Below are 25,616 nucleotides of genomic sequence, written 5' to 3' on the forward strand. Positions count from 1 at the left end.
AATATTAATTTTACATATGAATTTTTTTTCGAAAAATAACATGGATGTATATATGAAGGGGAGCCTTAGCGTCACTGATAAAGTTATTGTCATGTGACTAGCAGGTCACGGGTGCGAGCCGTGGAAACAGCCTCTTGCAGAAATGCAGGGTAAGGCTGCGTACGATGAACCTTTGTGGTGTGGCCCTTCCCCGGATCTCGCGCATAGCGGGAGTATAGTGTACCGGGCTGCCCTAACACTGATGTATATATATAATAAGTCAACAACACTTTAAAAGATAATGCAAAATAAACGTCAATTTAGAATAAGATTAAAAGCTTTAAAACCCCCACAACCCTTGACCTAAACTCATATATTCAAACCGAATGGCAGATAATATATCCACAACGCTTACACAAATAAAATTCTGGGTACGTCACTGATCTCAGCCACTACATAGTTAAAAGTCTAAATACAGATACCTGGTTTTGGGTGGCTGAGAGGCAAGAAATTCTCTATCAAGGAAAGAAAATAACTAGGAAAACAACACAAACTCAGACTTCATAACCAATAATGTACCAAAAACAAGGTAAATCTTGAGTATAAGACAGACAATGACAACTAAATCTAAGTCAATGTTCCATTTGGTGCAAAATATTTCCAGCATATTGAAATGTAAGAACATAAAACTAATTCTCTCATTCAAAAATGTGCTTTATAAAGCCTACTACTTTCTGCATAATTCCACCTTTAGGTTTTTCCTTTGCTACTTTTGGCTTTAGACCACTTGAGTTTTCTTCATTTTTCCTTTTCTTCTTCTTAGCTGGTTCCTTTGGTTTGATCTCCACCTGATTTGGACTTGAAATACTAAACTTCTTGAAAGCTTTTTGTAAATCAGCATACATTTTCTTTGAATTTCTCTGAAACTCAGCAGACACATTAACTCGAGACGATGTCTGGTTATCTCCTTGATAATAACCAACAATTGCTTTGCCATCACTATAAGCATTAACAGCTGCCAATATGAATTCACAGCGTTCGCGAAAATGCTCATAGACAAAGGCTTCAAAATTCTTTGGAGGCGTACGAATATGACATAAAATTGTCTTGCAAGACAAAATGAACACTTTCTCATTGTAAGCTAAAGAAGTATTCTTCCAACTCTCAGACGTGTTATATTTTTCGTGTCCAGGCTCGTTGAAGTAAGGTTTGGAATTGAGTACTAGCCCCTGAATCGAAACGAGAAGCTGAAGGATTGATGATTTTGTAGGTGTCCACATTTCCTGATTGCTACCATTCCAAGTATTAATAAGACTCAAACAAACTGTTCCATTAGTATAAAGATTAGGATTCATATGATAGCCGCGAGACAGATAGTAAACTTTGGGAGGATGCCTCGGGTAATCTGAAGGAAACACGATATCAAAGAAGAAGAGTCCGTCGTGGTAAGGAGTTCCAGGAGCACCGATAATCACTGCTCGAAGCAGATCCATTCGCAACTCATAAGCGCGAACATAAATGGATTCAGGGAGATTTTTCTCAAGGATTTTCCATTCTTTCATAATGCTTCTGCAGGTAGAAGTGTTTGCATCTTTGAAACTATTTTTTGCCTTTTTGGATTGGTTTGTTTTGAGGTAGTAGTGGTCTGATTCATCTGAAACTACATCAAAATGTGGGAACTGGATCTTTTGCCCCTCACCTGCTTAACAAATACTAGGATTAGAAAATCAATTGGGATAACAGAAATCATTTATTACCAACATATTGTAACATGAGCACAAACAGAGTTTTTCAAAAGCAAAGCATATCAATCTGGCTTACAAAACAAAAAAAAGGCTACAACAACAAATTCAGTGTAATCTCACAAGTGGGGTCTGGGAGGGTAGTAAGTAGGCAGCTTTACCCCTACCTTTGTGCAGGTAGAAAGGCTTTTTACAAGACCGTATCTAGGTTAAGGGGTATGGTTTCACGTGAACTCATGCTCCTCTTCTTAAACCATGTATAACAATGTTATATTTCGTTAAAATTACTTAAATATATGTATGTGTGCTCATGCTTAAATACTCATATGGTACGAAATTACTGGGTGCACCTTTACAAGTAAAATTAGCGGTTTAAATCTTACTTCGGACGGTCTTATTTTCGGCACGAATCAAAAAGAATAATAATTTTGAACCTACAATTTCAGAAGTGTAGTGATTCATGGTAAAAGTCTAAAATTAAATCCGTCAAATGTAAATTCTAGATATACTAATGCACCCAAGAGTGGGTATAATCTCTAATGTTTTTAGCATTGAAAACATTGTATTTTTAAAGTTATGGGTTCATATTGTTATATATTGCAATATTAATAAAATATTTCCACATAAATTTATGATCCACGCTAAAAGTAATGGGTTCAGTTGAACCCGGTACACATGCCTTGCATCCGCCTCTGGTGCACCCATCGTCTTAAAATCCTGGATCCGCCTCTAGTTATTTCTGATAGACCCTCGCCTTTAAACTTGTATGCATAATCACAACAGTATAGAGAAAGTAGCAACAACAAGATAATAATAAAATCGAATCATAAATAAATTAGGTAGTAATAAAAATCTAAGAATCAGGAAATACAAAAATATCACTCCCATTACTAAAACAAAAAAGGCATCTTATTTATATCCATTAAAGAAAGAAAAGACATATCTATTCACTCTATTATAACCGAGCCTCTCTATAATTGAACAAGAAATACTCTAATAGAAAAATCCGCTACAAATATTTCTCCACAAACAACAAAGAAAAGAAAACTTCTTGTAAAAAAGAGTGCTGCGAAAACAGGATTTACATAAATTCTTTTTATTTACCACCCGGTGTCCAATGCCCATGTTGGAGTTCCGACTAATTTAGATGCGCGCCACGTTCTCATTAAAGAGGAAACACTCTACTAGGATATTTTTCTATTTTGGCTCGAACCGAGACCTCTTGTTAAAGGTGAATATTACTATGTTTATGTCTTACAAACAAATATAGAGGAATCATATCGACCCCAATTAGTTTGAAATTGAGACATATATTTTTTTTGGCTATCCACATGTTGTCATCCGCATTGAGCCCGACTAATCCAGAGTTTTTCTGTTCCCAAGGCTCCAAGCCGACACTTAATGGATAGTTGATTGAGCTTTGAATGTGATACTAAAAATAAAAAAAACTCTGGTAAAAGAGAAAAGAAAAGGTACCTGAAGCAGAAGCCATGCTTGTTTTTTTTATTACACGCAAATTAAAGCCTCGTCAAACTTCTTTCTCTTCTTATTCTTCTTCAGTAATCCGATATTAAAGACTGATAATTGAAAAGTATTAATGAGTTAATATGAGTTATTATTTAATTATCGTGTTCCATCCCCATAAAGAGTTCTTGTTCTTCTAGGTAAAATATCGTGTAGCTTAGAAATCCTAGTACACATAAAACTCTACTACGAGTCAAAGTATTAGGGATTGTTTGGTTCAAAACCTTATTCCAAAATTATAATTTTGGGATTAAAATTACAATTAAAACCTGAATAACTTATCCCACCTTTTATTTGAGATAAATTATGCCAAAATTATGGTATAAAAAAAATATTAATTTAACTAATACTTACAACCAAATACGGAATAAATTTAATCCCAAATATTTGTACAAAAATAACACACCTAAGACCTTAAACCAAAGGGCTCTTAAGTATAGTGTCTTATCATTCTAATTTTAGACTCTCATTTTGGCCCTCAAAAAGGGGAAAAATAATGGAAAAGGAAAAAGTGGAGCAAAAGAAAAGGCAAAAAAGGAAGTATTGGACTTGCTTCATTGACAAGTCTCTCCATAATTCTTCGTCATTATTTAAAGAAATCAAACATTTACCTTTTTATTGCCTTCTTTAGATTTCTAAATGATTTTTAGCAATTGTTGAGAATTTGCGAGTCTTTTAAGAAGCAAAAGCTTAAAACAAATATGGTTATGGAGTGCCGTGTAAGTTGAGCTTGACCAAAATCACACACTTTATCTTTGTACTCAAAATGTGCACATTCAATGAGCATGGATTAGAATCACATAATCACACACACACACACACATATATATATATATATATATATATATATATATATATAGTGGCGTACGCAAAATTTAATCATATAATCACATGTATATCTAGTGGCGTACGCAAAATTTAATCATATAATCACAAGTATATCTAGTGGCATACGCAAAATTTAATAACATAATCGCATGTATATTTAGCTACATACGCAAAATTTGTGCAAGTGATATCGATGTAGTGTTTCAATTTAGACTTGTAAATAGAGGCAAACTTATGCTTGTAGAAGAGGGGTCACCGAAATCCGTTAATTTCGGCAAAGATTCTGAATATATAAGTGAATATATATTGAGAACGGTCATTTATTTTGCTTCGAACCTTTAAGATGAAAAGTCTGATGTCTGATGGGAATATTGGTTGAGTTGTTCACTCATGTGCTCCCGCCACATTCAAATCGTGAGTCTACCTCTAGTTGTAAAGAAATTTAAAGTCGCGTTATAATAGGTTTACTTTAATGTTTTTTTTTAAAATTATGCACGTCATAAAATGTAACATACATATTTTTTGTACTTGTGCTTCAACATATATCCTAGTCCTAGTAGAAAAGAGAAAACTTCAAAAAATTGATCAAGTTGAATATTATAATAGTACTAAAACTTCAAAAATTAGTTGTTAAGGGATAAAAGTAGATTTACTTATGTACGTTGTATATATATCAGTTTTATTTTTAATAGTTTTATTCGGTAAAAGGGAATACCATTGCACAATTTAAATTCAATTGTTGCTGAGCACTTGACTTCTAGTTAATTAATTAAGATCTCAAGACTTTTCACTATATACACAAAACATTTACTATTGTTTTCTTTTATATGGATGTAGTTAGTATGTTAAAGTATAAAATGAAAGAGAAAAAAATGTAAGGATAAAATGATTGATTTTTTTAATGAAAAAGTTATATAGGCAGTTAAAATTACAAACAATAATAACCATCAAAAATTCCAACTTGCATAGTGCTATACAATTTCATCTCAACCACAAAAGAATCCTTTGGAGGTCCTCTAACATAGATAGAAAAAATTAAGTTTTACCAGTTTTAATGCGCCAAATTAGCAAATTCCAACAATCTTCAATCTTTAATCTTAATCTTATCCAATCTACTTAGGAAATGAAGTAAACTTAGAAATTAACTATGTACTATTGACAATTTTCCTTTATCTTCCTTTCAAAATTCTTCAACATTCTTTAAGATGAATATTAACGTTGCAATTTGGGCCATTTTCCTTGTTATATTTTTCATTTGCTTGGATTTTGTTCATGGTTTGTCTGTGAAAAATGTGATTGATTCTCCTCTTTTGACAGAGAAGATTGACACCAATCGTACAATAATAGTAGATGTTAATGGCCAAGGGAATTTTAAATCTGTTCAAGCTGCAATTAATTCAGTTCCAGATGGGAATTCTGATTGGATTATTATCCATGTCAGAAAAGGGACCTATAGGTATATTGGTTAATTCACTGCAAGAAAATTGCGCTAAATATTTTTTTTTCTTTAGTCGTAGTATCTTATAAGCTTACGCACACCTCGATTTTTTCACCGAATACTTATGTACCTTTTATCGGTACGAACAAAGAATAAATATGTCTACCTAACTTTGTACGTATGATAAATTTATCACATTACTTTTATGTGGTATTTGAACCCTTGGGTATTTCATAATTTTTGCTCACTTTATTAATCGCTATGCGACACCTTGAAGCATAAAATTGCTTTATGTTCTTCATACATTGATAGTTCGGTGCACGAAGTATTCTGCGTTTACGCATGGTGCAGGGAAGGGCTGCACCCTAAGGGGGCATTATGTAGACAGCCTACTCTAATACAAGCACTAGTGGCTGATTTCACGACTCGAACCCCTGATATAGGTTACACGAAAATAACTTTATCGTTGTTCTAAAGCTCACCTTCGTACATTTATAACTAGTAAATGTCTAAAAGAAAACGAAAGAAACTTGTCCCTTGATTATCATATTAAAACATAAATATAAAACTAGGGATCAATTTGTTTGAGATTGTGTTTTATATATTTTTGCAGAGAAAAAGTTCATGTACCTCTAAAGAAGCCATACATTTTCATGAGAGGCAATGGAAAAGGAAGAACATCCATAGTATGGGCAGAAAGTTCCACAGACAACTCCAAGTCTGCTACTTTCAGAGTTGAAGCTCCTAATTTCGTTGCCTTTGGCATTAGCTTCAAGGTATAATAATTTCCTATCCATCCTCATATTATATTCTTCAATTTTTTTTGCCATCATACTACTATATTAAACATTAAGCTTATTGTATGTTTGATACGATGAAAGTCATTTTATTTATAGAAAATATTAGAGATTGATAAAAATATTAGCAAATCACATAGTGTTATAATGAAAATTTTGCGTACTAACAAAAATTTGATAATAATGGCCAGCTAAGTCCCGGTTGAAGCAAGAAATACGAAATTAAAAGTTAAAAATTGTTGTAAGGAAAATAGCTTCCGTCCATAAGCGAGGGAAGTTATTTTACATCTCTTTTGATTGAAAATGTTATCTTTAGAAAAGAAAAGGAAAAACATGTTTGGCAACCATGCTTAATACCCTATTTTACTGAAAAATGACTTTCATCGTATCAAATACATATATCTGCCTAGGGCAGTCCGGTGCACGAAATATCCCACGTTCATGCAAGGTTCGAAAAAAGTTCGCACTCCAAGGGTTGTGATATAAGCAGCCTACGTAACGTAACTTGTCTAAAATATAAATGTGTTGTTACATTAACATTTTTTGAAAGTTTTTCTAATCTTGTTTATTATGAACTTGATCTTTGGCTAGAATCAAGCACTTAATGGTGTAACTTCTACCTCACAAAACAAGTCATCAGTAGCAGCTTTGGTGGGAGCAGACAAAGTTGCCTTCTATCATTGTGCATTTTTGAGTTCTCACAACACTCTCTTTGACTATAAAGGCAGACACTATTATGATGATTGTTACATTCAAGGTTCCATAGACTTCATTTTTGGCCGTGGCCAATCTTTATTTCATGTGAGTTTACAACCTTTGCTTTATGCTCACAAATTATTAACTTATATATATTTACAGTATAACTAATTATTACATTATTAAATTTTAAACTATTGCAAGAAGTAACTTATTTATAATTATCTTTTAGATGACCTACAAATATTCTTTTCTAAGGACAGTTTATCAGTGTAGAAATTGAAATCAGTTAAAATACAATGGTGAAAAAAGATGCTGAACAACTACCCATAAATGTAGATTTGATCGAGTTTTTTCCTTCTTTTTTTTGGTTAAAAATAATTATTGTTGGGTGTGTGAACAAAGTCTCATATTGGTAGCTAAAAAAATTGGGAAGCTACATATAAGGTGTGAAATTCTCTTTGTAGTACGAGGCCTTTTGAGAAAAATCGTGAGATGTTTATCACCTGGGATCGTACGTTACTTACTATTTTTACCAAGTTATTAATTTATAATTCTCATAGAGATTTAAATGTATCTACTTTTTTTTTTTTTTTGTTGCAGAGCTGTGAGATATTTGTAATTGCAGATAGAAGAGTAGAGATTCATGGTTCTGTGACAGCACAAAGTAGATATAGTGCCAAAGAAAACAGTGGTTTTGTGTTTGTAGAAGGAAAAGTATATGGAATTGGAGGTGTGTACTTAGGAAGAGCCAAAGGGGCTTATTCCAGGGTCATTTTTGCACATACTTATTTGTCTAAGACAATTGTACCTCAAGGTTGGACTAATTGGAGCTCTCCAGGATCAACAAAGTAAGACAAACTTTTCATATCTTAAATAAAAAAAATTAAATACATTAATAAGCTCTAATTAGACTTACTTGGTCACGGACGAACATATATAATTTATGAGCCGTTAATGTAGTGGCCTGTTGATTTCGCTTGCATCTGGTCCGGTGCACTAAGCTATCGCTATACGCGGGGTCAAGAGAAGGGTCGGACTATAAGAGTCTATATATTGTACGCAGTCTTACCCTGCATTTATGCAAGAGCTTGTTTCCACGGCTCGAACCTATGACCTCCTGGTCACATGGTAGCAACTTTATCAGTTACGCCAAGGCTCTCCTTCCTTGATTCTGCTTGCATCCATTTTGAACAAAATGACGACTAAAGTTTAATGGCTTGATCGGTTACTATCGTTCCTATTCAGAAGCGGATCCAGGATTTAAACTTTATGGGTTCAACCATTAAGATTTTTAGCATTGAACTCATTATCTTGTTAAAGTCATGTGTTCATATCAACTATTTATTGTAATTTTAGTAATTTTTACACCTAAATTGATGTTTCATGTCGAAAGAAGTGGGTTCAGATGAACTCAGTACCAAAGAGTTGGATACACCCCCGCTCGTGTTATAAGATTCTCTCGTCCTGAAACCTAAGTCTTATATGCTTTTGCTAAGTTAGAACACATTAAAGGGCAGTCCGGTGCTCTAAGCTTCCGCCCGCTATGCGCTGGGTCTGGGAAAGAGCCGGAATAAAAGTGTATATCGTACGCAGTCTTACCCTATATTTCTGCAAGAGGCTATTTTCACGGCTCGAACCCGTGACCTCCTGATCACATGGCAGCAACTTTACCAACAAATAAGTTGGAACACATTATTTGAATAAAACATTTGAGATAGTGGTACTTAATACCCAATTATACTAACTAGAGGCAAATATATATAGTCTGGTTTTGTTGGATTCAACTGAACTCAGTTTCTTGACATGAAGAATAAATATATGTAAAAGTTTACTAAAATTTTAATAAATATTAAATTTTGAACCTATAATTTTTTTAAATTTAATGATAAGAATTTAAATTCTGAACCCGACTAATTCTAATAATGTAATTTGGTGCAGGAATTTATATCATGCTGAATACAAGTGCTATGGACCAGGGTCTGGTACAGAAGGTCGTGCCCCATGGTCAAAGCAACTGAATGACAAAGAAGCCATGCCATTCCTCTCCGTAGATTTCATCCAAGGCAAGGAATGGCTTCCAGCTTGGCTGTAAAATTGATCATTTAATACAGAAGTTTGACAACACGGGTTTTCGGATCACCTCAAACTACACAAAAACGGATTCCAGCTTTGAAGTGCATCTTGTAGTTGTGTTTTATGATGTCTCTAGCTGAACCTTTAATTTATTGAAATAGTTAGCGTACAATAGACTCTTGTTGTGCGGTCTTTCCCCGGATCCCGCGCATAGCGAGAGCTTAGTACATCGGGATGCCTTTTTAGTTTGTGTAAACACCCTAGCTCCAATAACTAAGTATTCGATTAGGAAAAATGGAAAAAGAAGCTCATTAATTTTGTATAAAAGGATTAGTCATGTTTATTATATAGTGATATACATGAGTTTAAGTTCGATATACGGGCGGTTTATACAATTTTTACATTATCAGGTTTAGCATATAACTGACAGACATGCTCATATAAACATGATATGATAACTTGATAACCTATTCTATAAGGTAAAATTGCAATGATAAGGTAAAATTGCAATGTATTGCTTCAATGTATATAATAAATTCTAGTATTTTTATTTAGTATGATTGAAACTCTTTGATAAGTCGAGGATTTTACAACAATTTATTATATGTATGTTAATATATAAATTAAACAAATGGGGTATTACTTTAATACATTCTTCTATAGTATAACTCATATTATCTATAAATAAAAATTTATATCAAGCCAAATACTATTATATAAAATGAAATCGAAGAGTAACTTCTAATAAGCTTCTATTGAAGCAATCATGAGTTAAGTATTGCATGAAGATTTGCACAAATAGGATCATTTTAGGCTACCATTTAAGTTTGTACCATGTTTAAGTAGATTTTGATAGTGTGTTTATGCCACGTAAAAATAGCACGGGTTAGTCAGTTTTCGGACTGACCATTCAAAAATAGTCAGCGTTTGCAAAGTCATTGAAAAATAGTCGCTATTTTTTTGCAACACAGAAAGTTCCAACATAATATACTGGAGATCGGTGTACCTGTGTATGAATCCAGCATATTATGCTGGAGCTCCAACACGCGGAAAGTTCTAGCATAATATACTAGAGATTGGAGCACCTGTATATGAACTTCCAGCATATTATGCTGGGCCGGTATATTATACTGGAACTCCAGTATATTATGCTGGAGTTCCAGTATATTATGCTGGAGTATTTTTCGGATTTTGAATAGTGTTTTCGTTCAGATTTATCTTTACATGAATAGTGGTTAAATTTCGATTACTTTTGAAAACTGTGGTTATTTTTGAATAACCACTTGAAAATATGGTTATTTTTGAATTTCTCCCTTATGCCACTTGGTCATATATCTGCAAAACTTTATAAAATCATGGCCACAATTTAAACGTAAACTCTCAAAATATCCTATTTTTGCAAATGTTTTAGTATTACACCTCAAAGTTCAACAATAGTCCAAAAGAACCTTTTCAAAGCCCAAATACCAGATCCGGCCCAAGGAATAACAAATTCTTAGGGCTCCAATTACAATGGGAAACACTTTCTTCTCCACTCTACAAAACTGAAACAGAATCTGAAAGGCAAAGCAAAAAAAAAGTAAAAATGGAAGCTGGAGATGAAGCGCTAGAGATGGTGGACTCAAAGGATTTGCAGCAGCAAAGCAAAGCCTTAGATAAGCTCACTGACCATGTCGAAGATCGTCAGCTCGATTCCTCTCGTGTTCAAACGGTAACATTTTTTCACATCAAAATTCATTTTTTACTCGAATAGATGCAATTTCGAATTTGCTTCAGTATATCTATTTATGTATTTATTGACATTTTTTGGCTATATTTTAATTCTGAAAAAATGTGCCTTTAGGCTATGGCTTCAATTTATGCATCCAAAGAAGCTGATCTTCAAGCTATGAGGATGAGGTTTGTTCACTAATTAAGGGAAATTTTCACTTTTAGTCCCTGAAATATTGATTTTTTATTTATTTTAGTCCTCATATCTGATTAAGTATATTTAACTTTAAATTAACCATAATGTACACTTTTGATGGATCACTCTGCTTTTGAATTTTCACAAAATTTCACGAATTATTAACTATGGAATCAATAAGGAAGCTGTTCTTTAGGATGAGATCTGCTTTTCTTCTTTCTTTTTTTTTGGGGGATAGGGGTTGGATGGGTGTGTAATTTAGGATAAGGTTAGTTACTTGTGCTAAAGAATGAGAGAATCTTGAGAATTACAATTTGGAGAGTCAAATAGTTTTTTTTTCATTAACAATGGCTGTTTCAAATATTTTTAATTTTAGAAATTTCTCATTTGTAGTATCTCTTATATAGATTATAACCATGTAAATTATATTTTAAAATTGATGCGCTAATAATTAGGCTATAGCCTTTTCAAATCTTGGTAGTTGGAAAGTTGGTGGATGGGTTTGACTCTTAAGTCTTAGATAGTTTCTATCACTCAGAAACAAATACAAGAATCACATCATTTGAACTTTGAAGTAAATTCATAAGTTATTTCCTCTTTTTTTTAAATATTAGTTTCTATGAACGTGCTTTGCACGTTATCAATTGTACGTACATATTCAGTGTATCAAAATCTTGCCTTAGTTATTCGTGTGGAAAAATAAATTAAATTTATGAAGATATTATTTATATAAATGTAACAATTAATGTGGAAGAAAATGCAATAATGAAAAAATGTTATTACATTCAAATATATATACTTGAAATCGAAATGACTTGACATCGTATGAGCCTATAAATATCAGTGTTTTAAAAGGCGTGGGCGTAAGGCGGGGCGTTTTATATATGCCTCGGCGGGGCGTAAGCCCCAAAGGTATTTAATTTTTAATATTTTATAAAATAATATAATGACAGTTAATATTTATAAACAGGTAAAATTGCATAAAAATTGAAGAAAACTATATATATGTGTGTTCCATCCCCACAAAAAAACTAATCAAAACAATCTATTATACGCTACTTACAAGTACAAGTAATTTGAGTCTAAAAGAATAAAGTTTTCTATATGGAAGAACAAAAAGGATGATTAACCTGCAATTTGAACTTTGAATTTGTTGCTATGAAGAAAAATGTAGTTCTCTTTGTATTTGTAAAAAAAATTAAATATTCGTTGCTTTTGGGAGATATTAGCATACTAGCGGACAAGATAAAAAATTGGAAAAACCATGAATAAGGCTTAAATCAATAAAAAAGTTCTTTACTTTTAAATTTAATACATTTGAGTTCCTTTTTAAACCTTTTGAGTAATTACCAAACTGACTTTTGAGAATTTGGGTATTATATGAAGGACTAATTCAATAAATTTTGTTTTAATTTGAAAAAGTCTCTGGGGCTTACTCCTTACTAAAAGAACGCGCCCCGAACGCCCGGGCGTACACCTCTTGAGAGTTTCGCCCCACAGCATCGTCCCGATGCGTTTTTGGTACACTTCGCCCCAGGGCTCGCCCCAGAAACACCTTTTAAAACAGAGATAAATATTATTAAGTTATGCTAGATATTATATGTACTAATTCGTATCTTTATTACCTAATAAGTACTTCTTTGTAAATAAATATTTTCGTGTATGTTCTCTTATGACGCATGAATGTTCCATTATGATGAAACACTAATGTCAGTTGTAGGAAATGGTGTACCAGATATTAGTATTCATAGAGAAGAAACACACAAGAAAATATAATGAAGTAATTTGGTAATGAAATACCAATATAAAATTAGGTAAGAATTTATTTTATTGAATATTTACACCAAATAAATAAATACATGACTCGTAAAAGGATTATAGTTCAAATAGAAAAAGGAAAGAAATTGTGTATTTTAAATTCCACTACAAAATGTTTTTACTTTAGAGCTTAGTAGTTTTAGTTACTCGTTGCTTAAGTTAGCCCGTACAAAAATAAAGTTTGACTTCGGAACTTTATGTTTTAATTAGTGGTTACATAACGGAAGGAAATCAGTCCCAACAGAAATATTGCTTTGAAACTTTTAGCGTTACTATTTTTGGTTAAGTTAAAGAATTGAGTCCCATCTTGAATGGGTTTTCTTTGGAACTCCCAAAATTGATTGTAATTACAATGTTATTCAAAAGAAAAAATCTTCATTTAATATTAACAGGTGGTAAAATCAAATACGTATATTTCGACTTCATCCGAGTTGCTATTATTAAAAAATTGATACGTTTAATTGAAAGTTGAACCCAACAATTGATCTCGAATAAATCATGTCCATTGGACACGAGGACATGATTGTTTGGTACCTAAATCTGCCGCATCAAAATATCAATTGCACAAATCGTAATAAAAAAAACCAGTGAACGATAATATCAAGTTTTAAGTATATGCATCTTGAATTGTGTGAAAAAGTCTTGTAAACCTACAATTAAGAAACCTAAAAAATTTAAGATTACTATAGTGATAGTTCAATATTTAAAGGTCAACAACAACAATAACAACATACCCAGTATTATCCCACGCTGTAGAGGTCTGGGGAGGGTAGTGTGTACGCAAACCTTACCCTTATCTTGTGAGGATAGAGAGGTTGTTTCCAATAGACCCTTGGCTCAGAAAAATATAAGCACCACATTAATGAAAATATAGACAAGAAGGGACAGTACCAAAAAGCCATATAAAAGCAGAATAAAAACAACAAGACAGTAAGGTGATCAACAATAAAAAAAACAACGGTTAACCTACTACCAACATAAAGCGAGACTGTGTGCCAATACTACTGTTATGAACACTCTAGACTACCTACTCTACTATCCTAATCTTCGATCTCCATACCTTCCTATCAAGGGTCATGTCCTCGGTCAGCTGAAGCTGCGCCATGTCTTGCCTTATCACCTCTCCCCACTTCTCTTTGGCCTACCTTTCCGTAGGCCCTCCAATGTCAACCTCTCACACCTCCTCACTGAGGCGTCTGTGCTCCTCCTCCTAACATGACCAAACCACCTAGATGAGTTTGAAGTCCACAAGTTTTTTCACATGGACTTAGTTGATATGTGCAAGGGACATTGACTTAATCCAAAATAAATAAGTGAATTTGTTTGAGATGTCTTCTCATACTTATAATACGTGCATTGGAGGGAAATGAAGAGCTACTACTCAATCATGGAAATAACAAAATAGTGAATATGAGTTCATTTGTTTCAAGTACGATGCTCAAACTGAAATTGATAGAGTGGCAGAACAGTAGAGTGGAACTGCTGCCACGATCCACTAAGATTTAGTCCATTGTCTCTCAGATCCGCAAAGAAAAAAAAAAACATATTAGACACCAGTATATGACATTCATATAAACAGCAATAATTTTTTATGAAGTCATATTAACATCGATATTACCTTTCCATATGTGACTTAGCATTTGAATCTATTTCAGCGTCTTTTTCCTATTCTGATAGTGTCTCTAATGCTTCTTGTGAACAGTGCCTTGTGCAAGATTGTTCGTAAGTGGTGTCGTATCTAAATAAATAGACACATAAATAAATCATTGAAACAAGATCATATAATAAAGGCAATTTAGAAGTATTAATGTAATTGACATTAATGTTCAAAAAGAAAGGCAAAGAAGGAAAAAAATATTTAAGACAAAGAAGGAAAGAAAAAAGAAAAAAATATTGAAGCCAAAAAGTAAAGCTGAACCAGTTCAGAAATTAATTAAATTAATTTGCTAAAAGAAAAACACAGCACAGAAGATCGATCCCTAACATCCATGATATAAGCTGGCATCTATCCTGCTGGACCAAAAGGATGAGTTTGTCAAGTGGTGTCATCTATTACTTTTTATCACTTTTAACTGCTCAGATATTATTTCGATATATATATTTAGTTAAATTTTCCCGACGAAGCGGTGTCATGTGGAAGCGGTGTCACTTTACTCAATGTAAATCCGCCCCTACTTGTGAAGTCTCATAGTCCTTGATAAACTAGATGACATCAAGAATTTGTGTTTATTACAGGGAAAAGGAACTAGCTGCTGTTAAGATCAATGCTGCTGATATTGATATAATTGCAAATGAACTAGAGGTTGGTTTCCTCTTACATCTACACCTATTGTTTCTTTTTGGTTTATTTTGAGTCTCATGTTGTTTTAATTGTGGAATAGGTTGACAAGAAGGTTGCTGAAAGGACTTTGAGAGAGCATAAAGGTGATGCTGTAGCTGCAATAAGGCATTTGCTGAATTAATGTAATGCAAAAGATAAGAGAAATTTTTGTTTTCATTCTGAAATGTATTAACAAAGAGACTATCAAATGTTTATGCTACGTCGATTGGTCATTCCTAATACTTAAGTGAAAAATTAAACGTGTGAGCTAGTTTGAGGGAAATCTTGGTTATCTTAGGACTTGATAGCTAAGGTTGCCCTTTTTCCATTCCATATTCAGCTTTTGGAATAGAACTACGCTGAAATGTTGTGAAGTATATGTGAAATACCATGGGATCAATAATGTAGGTCAATATCATGGGAAATTAAGTAAAAATTCCAGCAGACCAAAATAATGCTTGGAGGACTTTTTGCATTCAGATTTAGTCGGTGCTTGTACTGGTGTAAGGTAGCAGGTAAAAAAAAAACAGAAAACGTATACTGAAGCCCCAAATGCTTTAGGTTGGTACTTGGATGACGAGGGTCTTTGTTACAGATTCAACCTCGTTTAACTTCAATGGAGCCTTAAAAATAGTGCCATCACTTAGTTGACCACTGCCTTGTGTGGTGTCCCCTAGACAAACTAAATTAAAGGTTGCATTCAAAGGAGCAACATGCACTAGGCTTCCGCTATGCGTAGGGTCCAGGGAACAAGGGTGTATTGTACGTAGCCTTACCAGTCATTTCTACAAGAAGTTATTTTCACGACTTGAACACGTGACCTCCTGGTCACATAGCGGCAACTTTACCAACTACGCGAAGGTCAAAGGAGCAACAACAAGATCAGAAAATCAACAACTTCTAAGACTTGCTACCTTGAACACTAATTTTTCACTCAATATACAAGTATTTGAATGCCTTAACCATATAAAACCCACAATGATTTCAAGCCGAATTCACTTCACCACAAAATATTTAACGATGCAAACTGTGAATCCATCAAACAGAATCATGTTAGACTCATGTAGTTACCGACTGACTCGACTAATCCAATAAAGAGCAGCTGCTTTTTCTCTACCAGACTTCCCTGTAATTAGTAACAGCCATCCTGTCATTTTTTACTCTGAAATTAGGATCCGACAACACAAGCCATTTGTGTACTGTGACAAACTTTCATGCGACAGCCATAAAACTTTGAAGAGTTAGCAATGCATCTGCTAGTAATCATCAGATGAAACTCGAGCACAAATGTATTTACTGTTCCTTCTGGCTGCTATCTCCTCCAGCGTTACGTGCTGTCTGCGCCTGAATAATATACTGCCTCTGCAAATCCTTAAGTTTCTCCACTAGTTCTTGAAATGAAGGTCGGCACTGTGGCTCACTGAGTTGGACAAAACAGTAAGGTCGTTATCAGCTCAGTTGAAAAGATGCTTTTTTTTATCAGTAAGATAGCAGTTCAGTTCAAATGATGAGTGAAGTTAACGTGACTAAAAGCAAAATGGTTGCCGCATCCAAGGGAGTGACGTGGCATCTAACGAAGTAGGTGAAGACCATGAGAGATAAGGGTTCAAATTCCAGTATAAACAAAAAAAAGTATGTTATTTCTTCCTAGACTAAGTTTGGTAGGTAAAGTACCACCCTGTGCTGGTGGAGGGTGGCAGGTAGTCGGAAATAGTCGAGCTGCACAAGCTGACCCCAACGCCGTAGTAATAGAAAAAAATTAATGATTGCAGCCAAATTGATCAAGTCATTGGATAAGCTTACCCAAAAATTTAGTCAAGAGAATCATATTCAGCCAATAACACTTATTCGTCACTTCTAAATAAAATGCATTGGACTCCAACCTCCTTTTCCTAAAATGGTTTCATCCCTAACCATATTAAAAACTTCAATGTCCCGGACATCAGTCTGGTTTGCTAAGGACTATTCCGTTATAACTTAAGTTCTCCATAAGATAATGTAGGAAATAGAGTCCACCTATAAGGGGTGCTCTTAGGGCCCACTAGGTCAAAGCCCAGTAATTTTAATAATTACTGTAGCCCTAGCTATCCCTATATAAGTACACATATGGTATACTTCTAGAAATACATAATACAGTATTTTCCTACGCTTAGTCTTCTCCTAAAGTGAGAGTAGGGTTTAGACTGTGGAATAGGGGTTGCTCCAACACACTGTGACAACCACTACCGACCAATGATTCTAGCCGCGGTTCGTTTCAGATTTTCGCTTCCGCTTCACGAAGAACAAGTTCTCGTTTTACGATTTATGCGCTATCTAATGTGTTTAGATTATCGCTTTCCTTCCGATAATAAGAATAATTCATAATCTTCGGCACACATTTTTGACATGACAATATATTCATCATAAGGCTAATTGTTTCAACAACAACAACCCAGTAAAATCCCACAAGTGGGGTTTGGGAAGGATAGTGTATACTGTGTACGCAGACCTTACCCCTACCCGAGGGGTAGAGAGGTTTCCGAAAGACCCTCGGCTCAAGACGATGAAAAGAAACACTATATCAGTACCATCAACAGAAAACCAAGAAATAATGATAGCATCATAAGAACCGGAAAATACATGAAAAGCAATAACAATAACCCCAGTAAATAAGGCCCGGCACAATGAAAACGGAGAATAATGTGAACACAACATTAACCAGCTATTTTCTTCAACAAAACAAATTATGATGGCAGAATGAACAAAGATGCAAACCTATGCCAACAGCTCTCAATTATAGAAGCCCATTGTGGATTAACATTCTTCGGGATATCTAACCGCTGATTCATGAATCCTACAGCTCCAACCACCTGCAATCAACTCCAAAAAGTTGTTCTTTATGTACCATAATATGATGAAAAATTATCCATTTTTATCTTTTACTTTTCGTATGCATAAGGAGCGGGGCCCTCTTCACCAGGGGCGTAGGCACCTTGTCTTCGTCAAATCTTTTTTGTAAATATGTATGTATAGATAATAAGAAAAATAAAAATATTGGGTACAAATATAAAAATGACACGCTTGCTGTAATAGTAAAATATTCATTTGTTCACTTTTTCAACTGTTGACACCGCTTATGATAATTCCTGGTATGCCACTGCTTTTCATCAACTTGAGCCAGAATCCAGATAACCGAATATTATGGAATGTATCCAAGTGAGATCTCAGGAAGATGAGAAAATACCTGCATTGAGTTGAGGCTATCCCAAGGGATTTTTTCAGTGGCAAGCTCCCATAGAATCACTCCAAAACTGTATACATCAGACCTAAATGCACATCCAAAGAAGGATCGATATCATCAAAATACTCAGGAATCTGCATAAAAATGCATATATATATATATATATATATATATATATATATATATATATATTCATAGATCACATACTTCTCATCTGCAGGTTCATTGCGAAGAACTTCTGGAGCCATCCACTGAGGCTGCAGGAGAATTAAGGTAGAAAGTGATATAAGTCGGTTGAAGTTCAAACAACGTAATAGGTGAACTAAAATAGTTCATATTGATACAGTAAGAAAGAGAGTTCCTGAGTTCAAGCTGAATACCGTTCCTTTACCCGTCTTTGTTGCTAGATATGTTTCATGTTTAAGACGTGACAGACCAAAGTCCCCAACCTATTGATATTTCCATGGTGAGAATTTTTTCAAAGTACTAAAAACTCTGTAGTAATAGACATTCAGGAGATTGGTAAGAAAGAGAAAGAAATGACAGTTAAATGAACTGAAGCCAAACCTTAACAGTCCAGTTCTTGTCCACAAGAAGATTTGAAGACTTCAAGTCGCGATGAACTATAGGAGGATTAAGATGATGAAGATAGTTCACACCACGAGCCTGAAAGAAGCAGCAAAACAGAAACATGATAGTTAACCTAAGAGACAAAATATTATAGTACTAATACAAAGAATTAGATGATCAGTCACACATGAAGGAAAAAAGACAAACAAAAAAATAAAAAGGAAAAGGATATGGGCAAATCCGCTAAAAATAATGGATGCTACTCTTGGTAATAGTTAATATAACTGGTATTACAGATCTCCTAGGAACTTACTATGTCTAAAGCCATATGGACCCGTCGTCTCCATTCTAATTTGGATGAATTCCTCTGTAATAGCCTGAACAAACTTCCCCTGCAATAACGGAAAACGTGAAATGGTTTATCAGTTACACACGAACAAGACTGATGCAGTCACAAGGAGTAGGAGCAAAACAACTTGAACAGGTTATTCACAGTACGAAGAAGGAAGAGGATTTACCGTGGCAGGAACTCTGTGACAATGCAGAGGCGTTCAGGTGAAGTTACTGCACCCATGAAAAGAAGAATATTTGGATGTCGAAGTCGTTTCATAAGGGAAACCTTCAAAAGAATGTAAGCACAAGGCCGTCAGAGATGCTTTCATTGTACTAATTAGAAAGTGAAAAAAGCATTAAACTTAAGTCTCCATGCACTAATATTAGGCACAAGAACCTTTCCCAAGACGAAGTATGGATGAGCCCTCTCATTGTAGAACTATTTTCTGCGGCAATTATCCTCTAATACAAAATCAGAAAGCAAGGAGGAACTCCAAGTGGAAGTTGATCGAAATTAATAGAATGCAAAAGATACACTCAGACTAATGGATGATATGATTCTACAGACAAACCAAGACCCAAGCAAGACAACTCCAAGACAGACAGCTCCCAATCAGTATACCTTGTTTAAGTGCATAGGGCTTCAAAAGTGATGTGGAGCGTAATGGCAGGGGGGTGAAGGACTTTGATTCTCTATTAGCATTTAACAAATAATTTTACCACTTTTTAACGTACTACTCTTGCCGTGCTAGTATAGACTTAGTTTCACATAAATTGTGACAGTTCTAATGAGCTAGGAAGACAGTATTGTTTTTAGACACATTTAGCTCTCATCGCAGATTTCTGTTCGCATTAGTGCTGCACCAACTGGTTCATACACTAAAATAGTTCAAATTTTCCAGAAATCTCATTGATGAAGAGCAAACAAAAAGCTCTTCTTAGTGCTCGGTGAGTATCTTCCTGTTTTGTCCTCTTCAACAATTCAAGGCATATAATGACAATGCATTAATGGTGAGTTCGACCTTGGTTCACTGCATCCAACACCTCATTACAACAACAACAACTATGACTCAGTCCCAAACAAGTTGGGGTCGGCGATATGAATCCTCAATTCTTTCTTTAATCTCAACTCATATCATCATCATTACCAGAATCCAAGACCTCATTAGAGGTGAAATAACCGGAAAGTCCATCATTGTGACTGTCATATAGTTTAAAGTTCTATGGAGAAACAATACTCGATCAGGGAAAAAAAGAAAGCATTTAATGACATATTTATGAGAAACAAACTAACCTCCTGTTTGAAAGAATATATCACTTCATCAGAATATTCTTGCTTGGAAAATACTTTAACAGCGACATCCTACACAACAAAGATATCATTATGCTTTCTGGATAAGGTAAGGCATACAGACATCATCTGGGTACACAGGAGAACCAGGGCAGTCACCTTTTATCTGGGTGTTCCCTCTAGAAAAATAGCTAGTAGTAACAGTGTATGAGGAACCTCATGTAATATACAACACTAATACTGGCTTAGAGAAATTTTATACTTCGACATCATCCATATGAGAGGACCAAGAAGCCAGAATTTAGCCCTTGTGTTTCAGGCTATAGGCATAGGCTTCCGGAGCAAATGATACTTACAAATGTATATTTGAACAAACGATATGTTATACAATGACATCTAATCAACATTGTAGTATGTTTAGAAATACTTACAAATTATTGCTTATAAGATTCTTTCTGCGGGAAATTTAATGAACGGCAGAGGCCAAAAACTCTTGGCAAAGAAAAAACAGTAACAAAAGAAGAGGCAAAGAACATACCGATCCATACCACAGCCCATGATAAACAGTTCCACAAGAACCTAGAGAAACACAGTTAAAAGGAAGTGAGAATGAAGAAGTAAAAGAGAAGGCGATAAAAATTGTCAAATACATAAGAATATCATAGCTATAAAGCTGGTATGGATTATTCGTTGTGAAATTAACGTGTGCAGTTGACTACTAACTTCTGGTTATTGTGCACAACAGAAGCATCTATAATGGCTGGAAAATAGAAATTTAAAGTAAATTATATCCTTGCCTGATACCAAAAGATTCTATGATCAAGTTTGGAATAACTGATAGACTTGTTTTTGACAATTCACCTGTAAAAGGAATTCAGCATACCTTCTCCAATATGTTCTCCAATTGTTAAGTCCTCCCACAAGATTTCGTAGTCCAGACTGTCAGTATCCATGTCCACCTTATTGACAGCATTACTGCTGGTGCTTCCAAAGCTACTAACGCTGCTTGTGCTGTTGACATTAAATGAAGACGACCAGGATCCAGTAGCTTCATTGGTGGTTGTCCGGTTAGTATCAATAAACTGATTCTCTGGTTTCAATGCATTATAACTGTTACTGCGATTCAACTCATTGTCTTGGTCATTGTTTAGCCAAGGCCATACAAATCGTGTAGTCCTTGCTTCTGACGCTTCTTGCTCGTTGCCTTTCCATGGCCATGATAAGCTCTTCCTCGCCATCCACGCCTCTGCCTTCAAGGTGATGATCTTAGAAATCCCTTGTTTGCCCTCACCCTCATCCCCAGAATCTCTTGAAAGATCAGAGAATACTCCAAAAGGAGAAGGGTGAACATCTCCCCTAGGCGTACTTGCTCCACTTGAGTTTGCATCCTCCCTGTGATCTGAGACTGAGAGAGCAGCCTCAGAAAATGCATGGTCAGAATAATGACTATCTCCACTTCCACCTTCACGAAGCACGATGCTCTCTCCTGTCTTTATTTTTGACTTAACCTTGTTGCTCACCTTTGAGGCCTATTATGAGGTTTCGACATGTCAGCATATTCGACCCTTGTATACACCATACAGATAGTAAAGGAAACCAAATGAAAGCAAAAGAAAACCAGGCAACTAACCAAACAAAGACAGTACTAACCAAATTAGATATTTTGGAGGCGATTGAAACTTGCAGAGGCTGCTGGGGATCACTTCCAAGTTTGGAAGAAGCAAGGGTTCTGGCTCTAAATCTTGTATCAGCTTCCAACTGCGTCACTCCCATCGATGCAAGACCTGTTTCTTGAAAAGGCCGCATATCACTCGATACACAAATAACACCGAGCAATGTACCATCATCATCATAAAAAGGGGTATCGGTAGCAACGACTACGAATCTATCCCCTCTCTTATTCTTAACTGGAAACTGTCCAGTCCAACTTTCGCCCCTTAGCACTCGGTATACAATGTTATTAGCAATATCGTGATCCTGAGCATCTGTTAGGAGCTCAATGAGATCTTGTCCAAGAGCTTCTGCAGCAGAATAACCATATAGTTTTTCAGCGGTTCGATTCCTGTGCAACAAAGACTCAAATTACATTCCTATATTGATAACACTAAACAAACATGACAAACACCAATCAAAGTCTAAGGCCAAATAAAATGTTCTTACCTATTTACACAAAGTTTCTAGTGGTCAATACTGCAACGATGGACTAGCCAACTAAGAAGTCAACTCAGATAATCACAGGACACAAGCTCAATCTCTCCAACCCTACTTCTTTTCTCACTCAAGTCTTAACGAACGAAAGGAAAAATAAAAAGGCAAAAGATAAGAAGTACATTTCAATTACTCACCAGTAAATTATATGACCATTGAGATCAAATATATGCACTGCTTGTCCCATTGACTGTAATATATTCAAATACTGTCTATCAGTAAATTTCACTGCAGCAGAGCTTCCACCATTACCATTGTCTCTCTCACCTTTACTACTACTCTCTCTTTGCAATGGTGACGAATGGCGGAAAGAGGTTGAACCCCTTTTCCACATAGCAGTACCACCATCAAAGCCACCACCACCCCTAAGACGAGGCGGCCGCTGTGGGGAGATAGAGTGGGACCTTTGTCTATGTGATCTCTGATCATCAGAAATCATGAGCTTAGATATCTCCTGCTTCATCTGGGCATGACCTGCCTCCAGTTCTTTAATCTTCTTTAACAGCTCCTCAGCTGGTGGTGTTGGTCCTTGAGCTGATGCTGTATTATTATTACTATCCATTTCAATCCAAGATTCCAAGATTGATCAAACACCAACTTCAGATTAAAGAACCAATAGGATACTAAAAACAAAAAAAACAAAAGAAACCAAAAGGATTTATCTATGACTAATTTCACTGACGCCCACTATATATATGTCTAAATAGCCATATACAAATCAATATCTGCAAACTTGAAGTGCATTTCTTGTTGAAAATGAATAAAATGGTTGCCCTTTGTGTTCAAGAAACCACATTTTTCAGCTCTCTCTCTTACACACACTTTATTTTCTATGTATGGATCTATGACTAATTGCACAGCTACCCCATACAGAAATCAATATATGCAAATTTGCAAGTTCATTTTGTAGATGAAATTTGCAAGAAGCCACTTTTTCATCTCTCTCTCTCTCTCTCTCTAGGTATGGACCTATGACTAATTGTCTTGATACCCCACTATATAACTGTTTCTATATAGCCATAAGAAAATCAATATTTGCAAAATTGGAGCTCATTTCTTGCTAAAATGCACAAAAATCTTACCCTTATGGTTCAAGACACCAACTTTTCAGCTCTCTCTCTCTCTCTCTCTCTTCTTACTTTCTATGTATGGATCTATGACTAATTGCACTAAAACCCAACTATATTTTTTTCTATGTAATCATATAGAAATAAAAAATCAACAAACTTGGAGTTCATTTCTAGCTGAAAAATGCACATAAATGGACACCCTTTGAGCTCAAGAAACGACCCTTTTCAGCTCGTTCTCTCTCTTCTTACTTTCTCTCTCCTTTCTTTGTTCTTTCATTGCCTTCTTTTTCTCTCTCTTCCTTCAACTGAGTTACAGAATTTTTGTTTATAGCTATGACCACCGAGTGATCTTAATCCTACTCTCAAATGACGAGCGTTTGATTAACGCGCCACAACAACCAATGATAATGATAATATTTGGACCTTATATGGTGGAGGATGTTCACGATAGAACTATGTGCGTGAAAATTAGTACTTACTTCTTTTTTTGTTTTTGTTCTTTTGCCGTAAAAATGACATGCCATTGCTAATTTTCGGATTGGTAATTTAAAAATAAACAGCGTTTATAAAGTCATTGAAAAATAGCTACTATTTTGATACAATACGGACCGGTCCAGCATAATATACTGGAGATTGGTTTACATGTGTATGAATTTCCAGTATACTCTAACACGCGAAAAGTTCCAGCATAATATACTAGAGATTGGAGCACTTGTGTATGAACTAACAGTATATTATGTTGGAATATTTTTCGAATTTTGAACAGTATTTTCGTTCAGATTTATCTTTACATAAAAAGTGGCTAAATTTCGATTACTTTTAAAACTGTGACTATTTTTCAATTACCACTTGTATAAATCTAGCTATTTTTTATTTCTACCACTTTAACCTTTTCTTTTCCTTTTTTTAGTTTTAATCGGGTGTCATCAGCATTCGATTAATTTAAATTTGTGGCCTTGAGGTTTATTAAAAGAAAATATTTTATTCATCTCAACATAGACTTTGCTGACCTTTTAGCATTTTCCATGTACATATTGATATTTTTGATATTTGAAAATTAAAATGTCTATTTTAACATTTTTACTTTACTATACTTTTATAATAATTGATATATTTCTTATGGATCTCATTGAAATGAATTTTAGGTTATGTGTATTTATCTTAGCATTAAAGTTTTTATTTCTTTCTTGAATGTATCTAGTCAAATATTAATAAAAAAATTAGGATGGAAAAAGTATTCTTTTTAATGCAATAGTGTTATTTTTTATTAGAACATACCAATGCAAAAACAAAAGGCAATCATGTGAACTAAACTTCCACTATGCGCGGGGTCTATGGAAAGATCGGACCATAAGGGTCTATTGTACGCAGTCTTACCCTGCATTTCTGCAGGAGGCTATTTTCACGGCTTGAACCCGTGACCTCCTGATCACATGGAAACAACTTTACCAGTTACGCTAAGGCTCTCACTCATGTTAAGAGGACAAATATTTATAAATTAAAAAAAAAAAGGAAATAGACCCCCCAAAATATCTCTAAGCAAATATAAAGTCCTCATATAATAATTTAAATAAAGCTAAGTCCAACAAGAGTTGTCCTTTATGAATGTACATTTAATTTGATTTAATTTGATTACGTAGAGGGCACCTAATTCCCAAATTATTGTTTCTGCCCACGGCAATGGCAATTTTTGTATATTAAAATGGGAAAAAAAAAAAGAAAAGCAAAGAAAATAATAGAAGTGTTAAGCTGAGTAGATGGATAAAGCTTTGATAGTTCAACAAAGTTCTTAAAAGTTAT

At 34.7% G+C, this 25,616-nt stretch overlaps 4 protein-coding genes across 5 annotated transcripts; 2 read left to right on the plus strand and 2 right to left on the minus strand.

Moving 5' to 3' along the window:
• Positions 1-288: 288 nt before the first annotated feature.
• Positions 289-3,868, minus strand: LOC104097573 (putative ubiquitin-conjugating enzyme E2 38). The gene is made up of 2 exons (XM_009604162.4): positions 3,198-3,868; positions 289-1,678 (listed from the first exon to the last, which is right to left on the minus strand). Exons 1-2 carry the CDS (start codon positions 3,211-3,213, stop codon positions 678-680), a joined length of 1,017 nt encoding a protein of 338 aa, XP_009602457.1. The 5' UTR covers positions 3,214-3,868; the 3' UTR covers positions 289-677.
• Positions 3,869-5,168: 1,300 nt separating this feature from the next.
• LOC104097584 (probable pectinesterase 67) lies at positions 5,169-9,457 on the plus strand. The gene is made up of 5 exons (XM_009604170.3): positions 5,169-5,529; positions 6,125-6,287; positions 6,900-7,109; positions 7,608-7,855; positions 8,946-9,457. Exons 1-5 carry the CDS (start codon positions 5,279-5,281, stop codon positions 9,097-9,099), a joined length of 1,026 nt encoding a protein of 341 aa, XP_009602465.1. The 5' UTR covers positions 5,169-5,278; the 3' UTR covers positions 9,100-9,457.
• A 1,122-nt stretch (positions 9,458-10,579) lies between these two features.
• Positions 10,580-15,388, plus strand: LOC104097600 (uncharacterized). Its single transcript, XM_009604185.4, has 4 exons — positions 10,580-10,791; positions 10,924-10,979; positions 15,040-15,106; positions 15,186-15,388. Exons 1-4 carry the CDS (start codon positions 10,666-10,668, stop codon positions 15,264-15,266), a joined length of 330 nt encoding a protein of 109 aa, XP_009602480.1. The 5' UTR covers positions 10,580-10,665; the 3' UTR covers positions 15,267-15,388.
• Positions 15,389-16,006: 618 nt separating this feature from the next.
• On the minus strand, positions 16,007-24,115 carry LOC104097608 (uncharacterized). 2 transcript variants are annotated; one of them, XM_009604204.3, is made up of 14 exons: positions 23,829-24,114; positions 22,884-23,286; positions 22,189-22,600; positions 21,422-22,067; positions 21,077-21,117; positions 20,542-20,610; positions 19,433-19,533; positions 19,228-19,306; positions 18,912-19,010; positions 18,725-18,793; positions 18,552-18,601; positions 18,348-18,429; positions 17,879-17,973; positions 16,007-16,544 (listed from the first exon to the last, which is right to left on the minus strand). In XM_009604204.3, exons 2-14 carry the CDS (start codon positions 23,207-23,209, stop codon positions 16,418-16,420), a joined length of 2,196 nt encoding a protein of 731 aa, XP_009602499.1. In that variant the 5' UTR covers positions 23,210-23,286; positions 23,829-24,114; the 3' UTR covers positions 16,007-16,417. The 2 variants fall into 2 exon arrangements, with proteins under 2 accessions (XP_009602499.1, XP_009602491.1); XM_009604196.3 differs by having other exon boundaries at positions 22,884-24,115.
• Positions 24,116-25,616: the final 1,501 nt, after the last annotated feature.

Source organism: Nicotiana tomentosiformis, chromosome 12 (genome assembly GCF_000390325.3).
Source record: "Nicotiana tomentosiformis chromosome 12, ASM39032v3, whole genome shotgun sequence".
Lineage (NCBI taxonomy): Eukaryota > Viridiplantae > Streptophyta > Magnoliopsida > Solanales > Solanaceae > Nicotiana > Nicotiana tomentosiformis.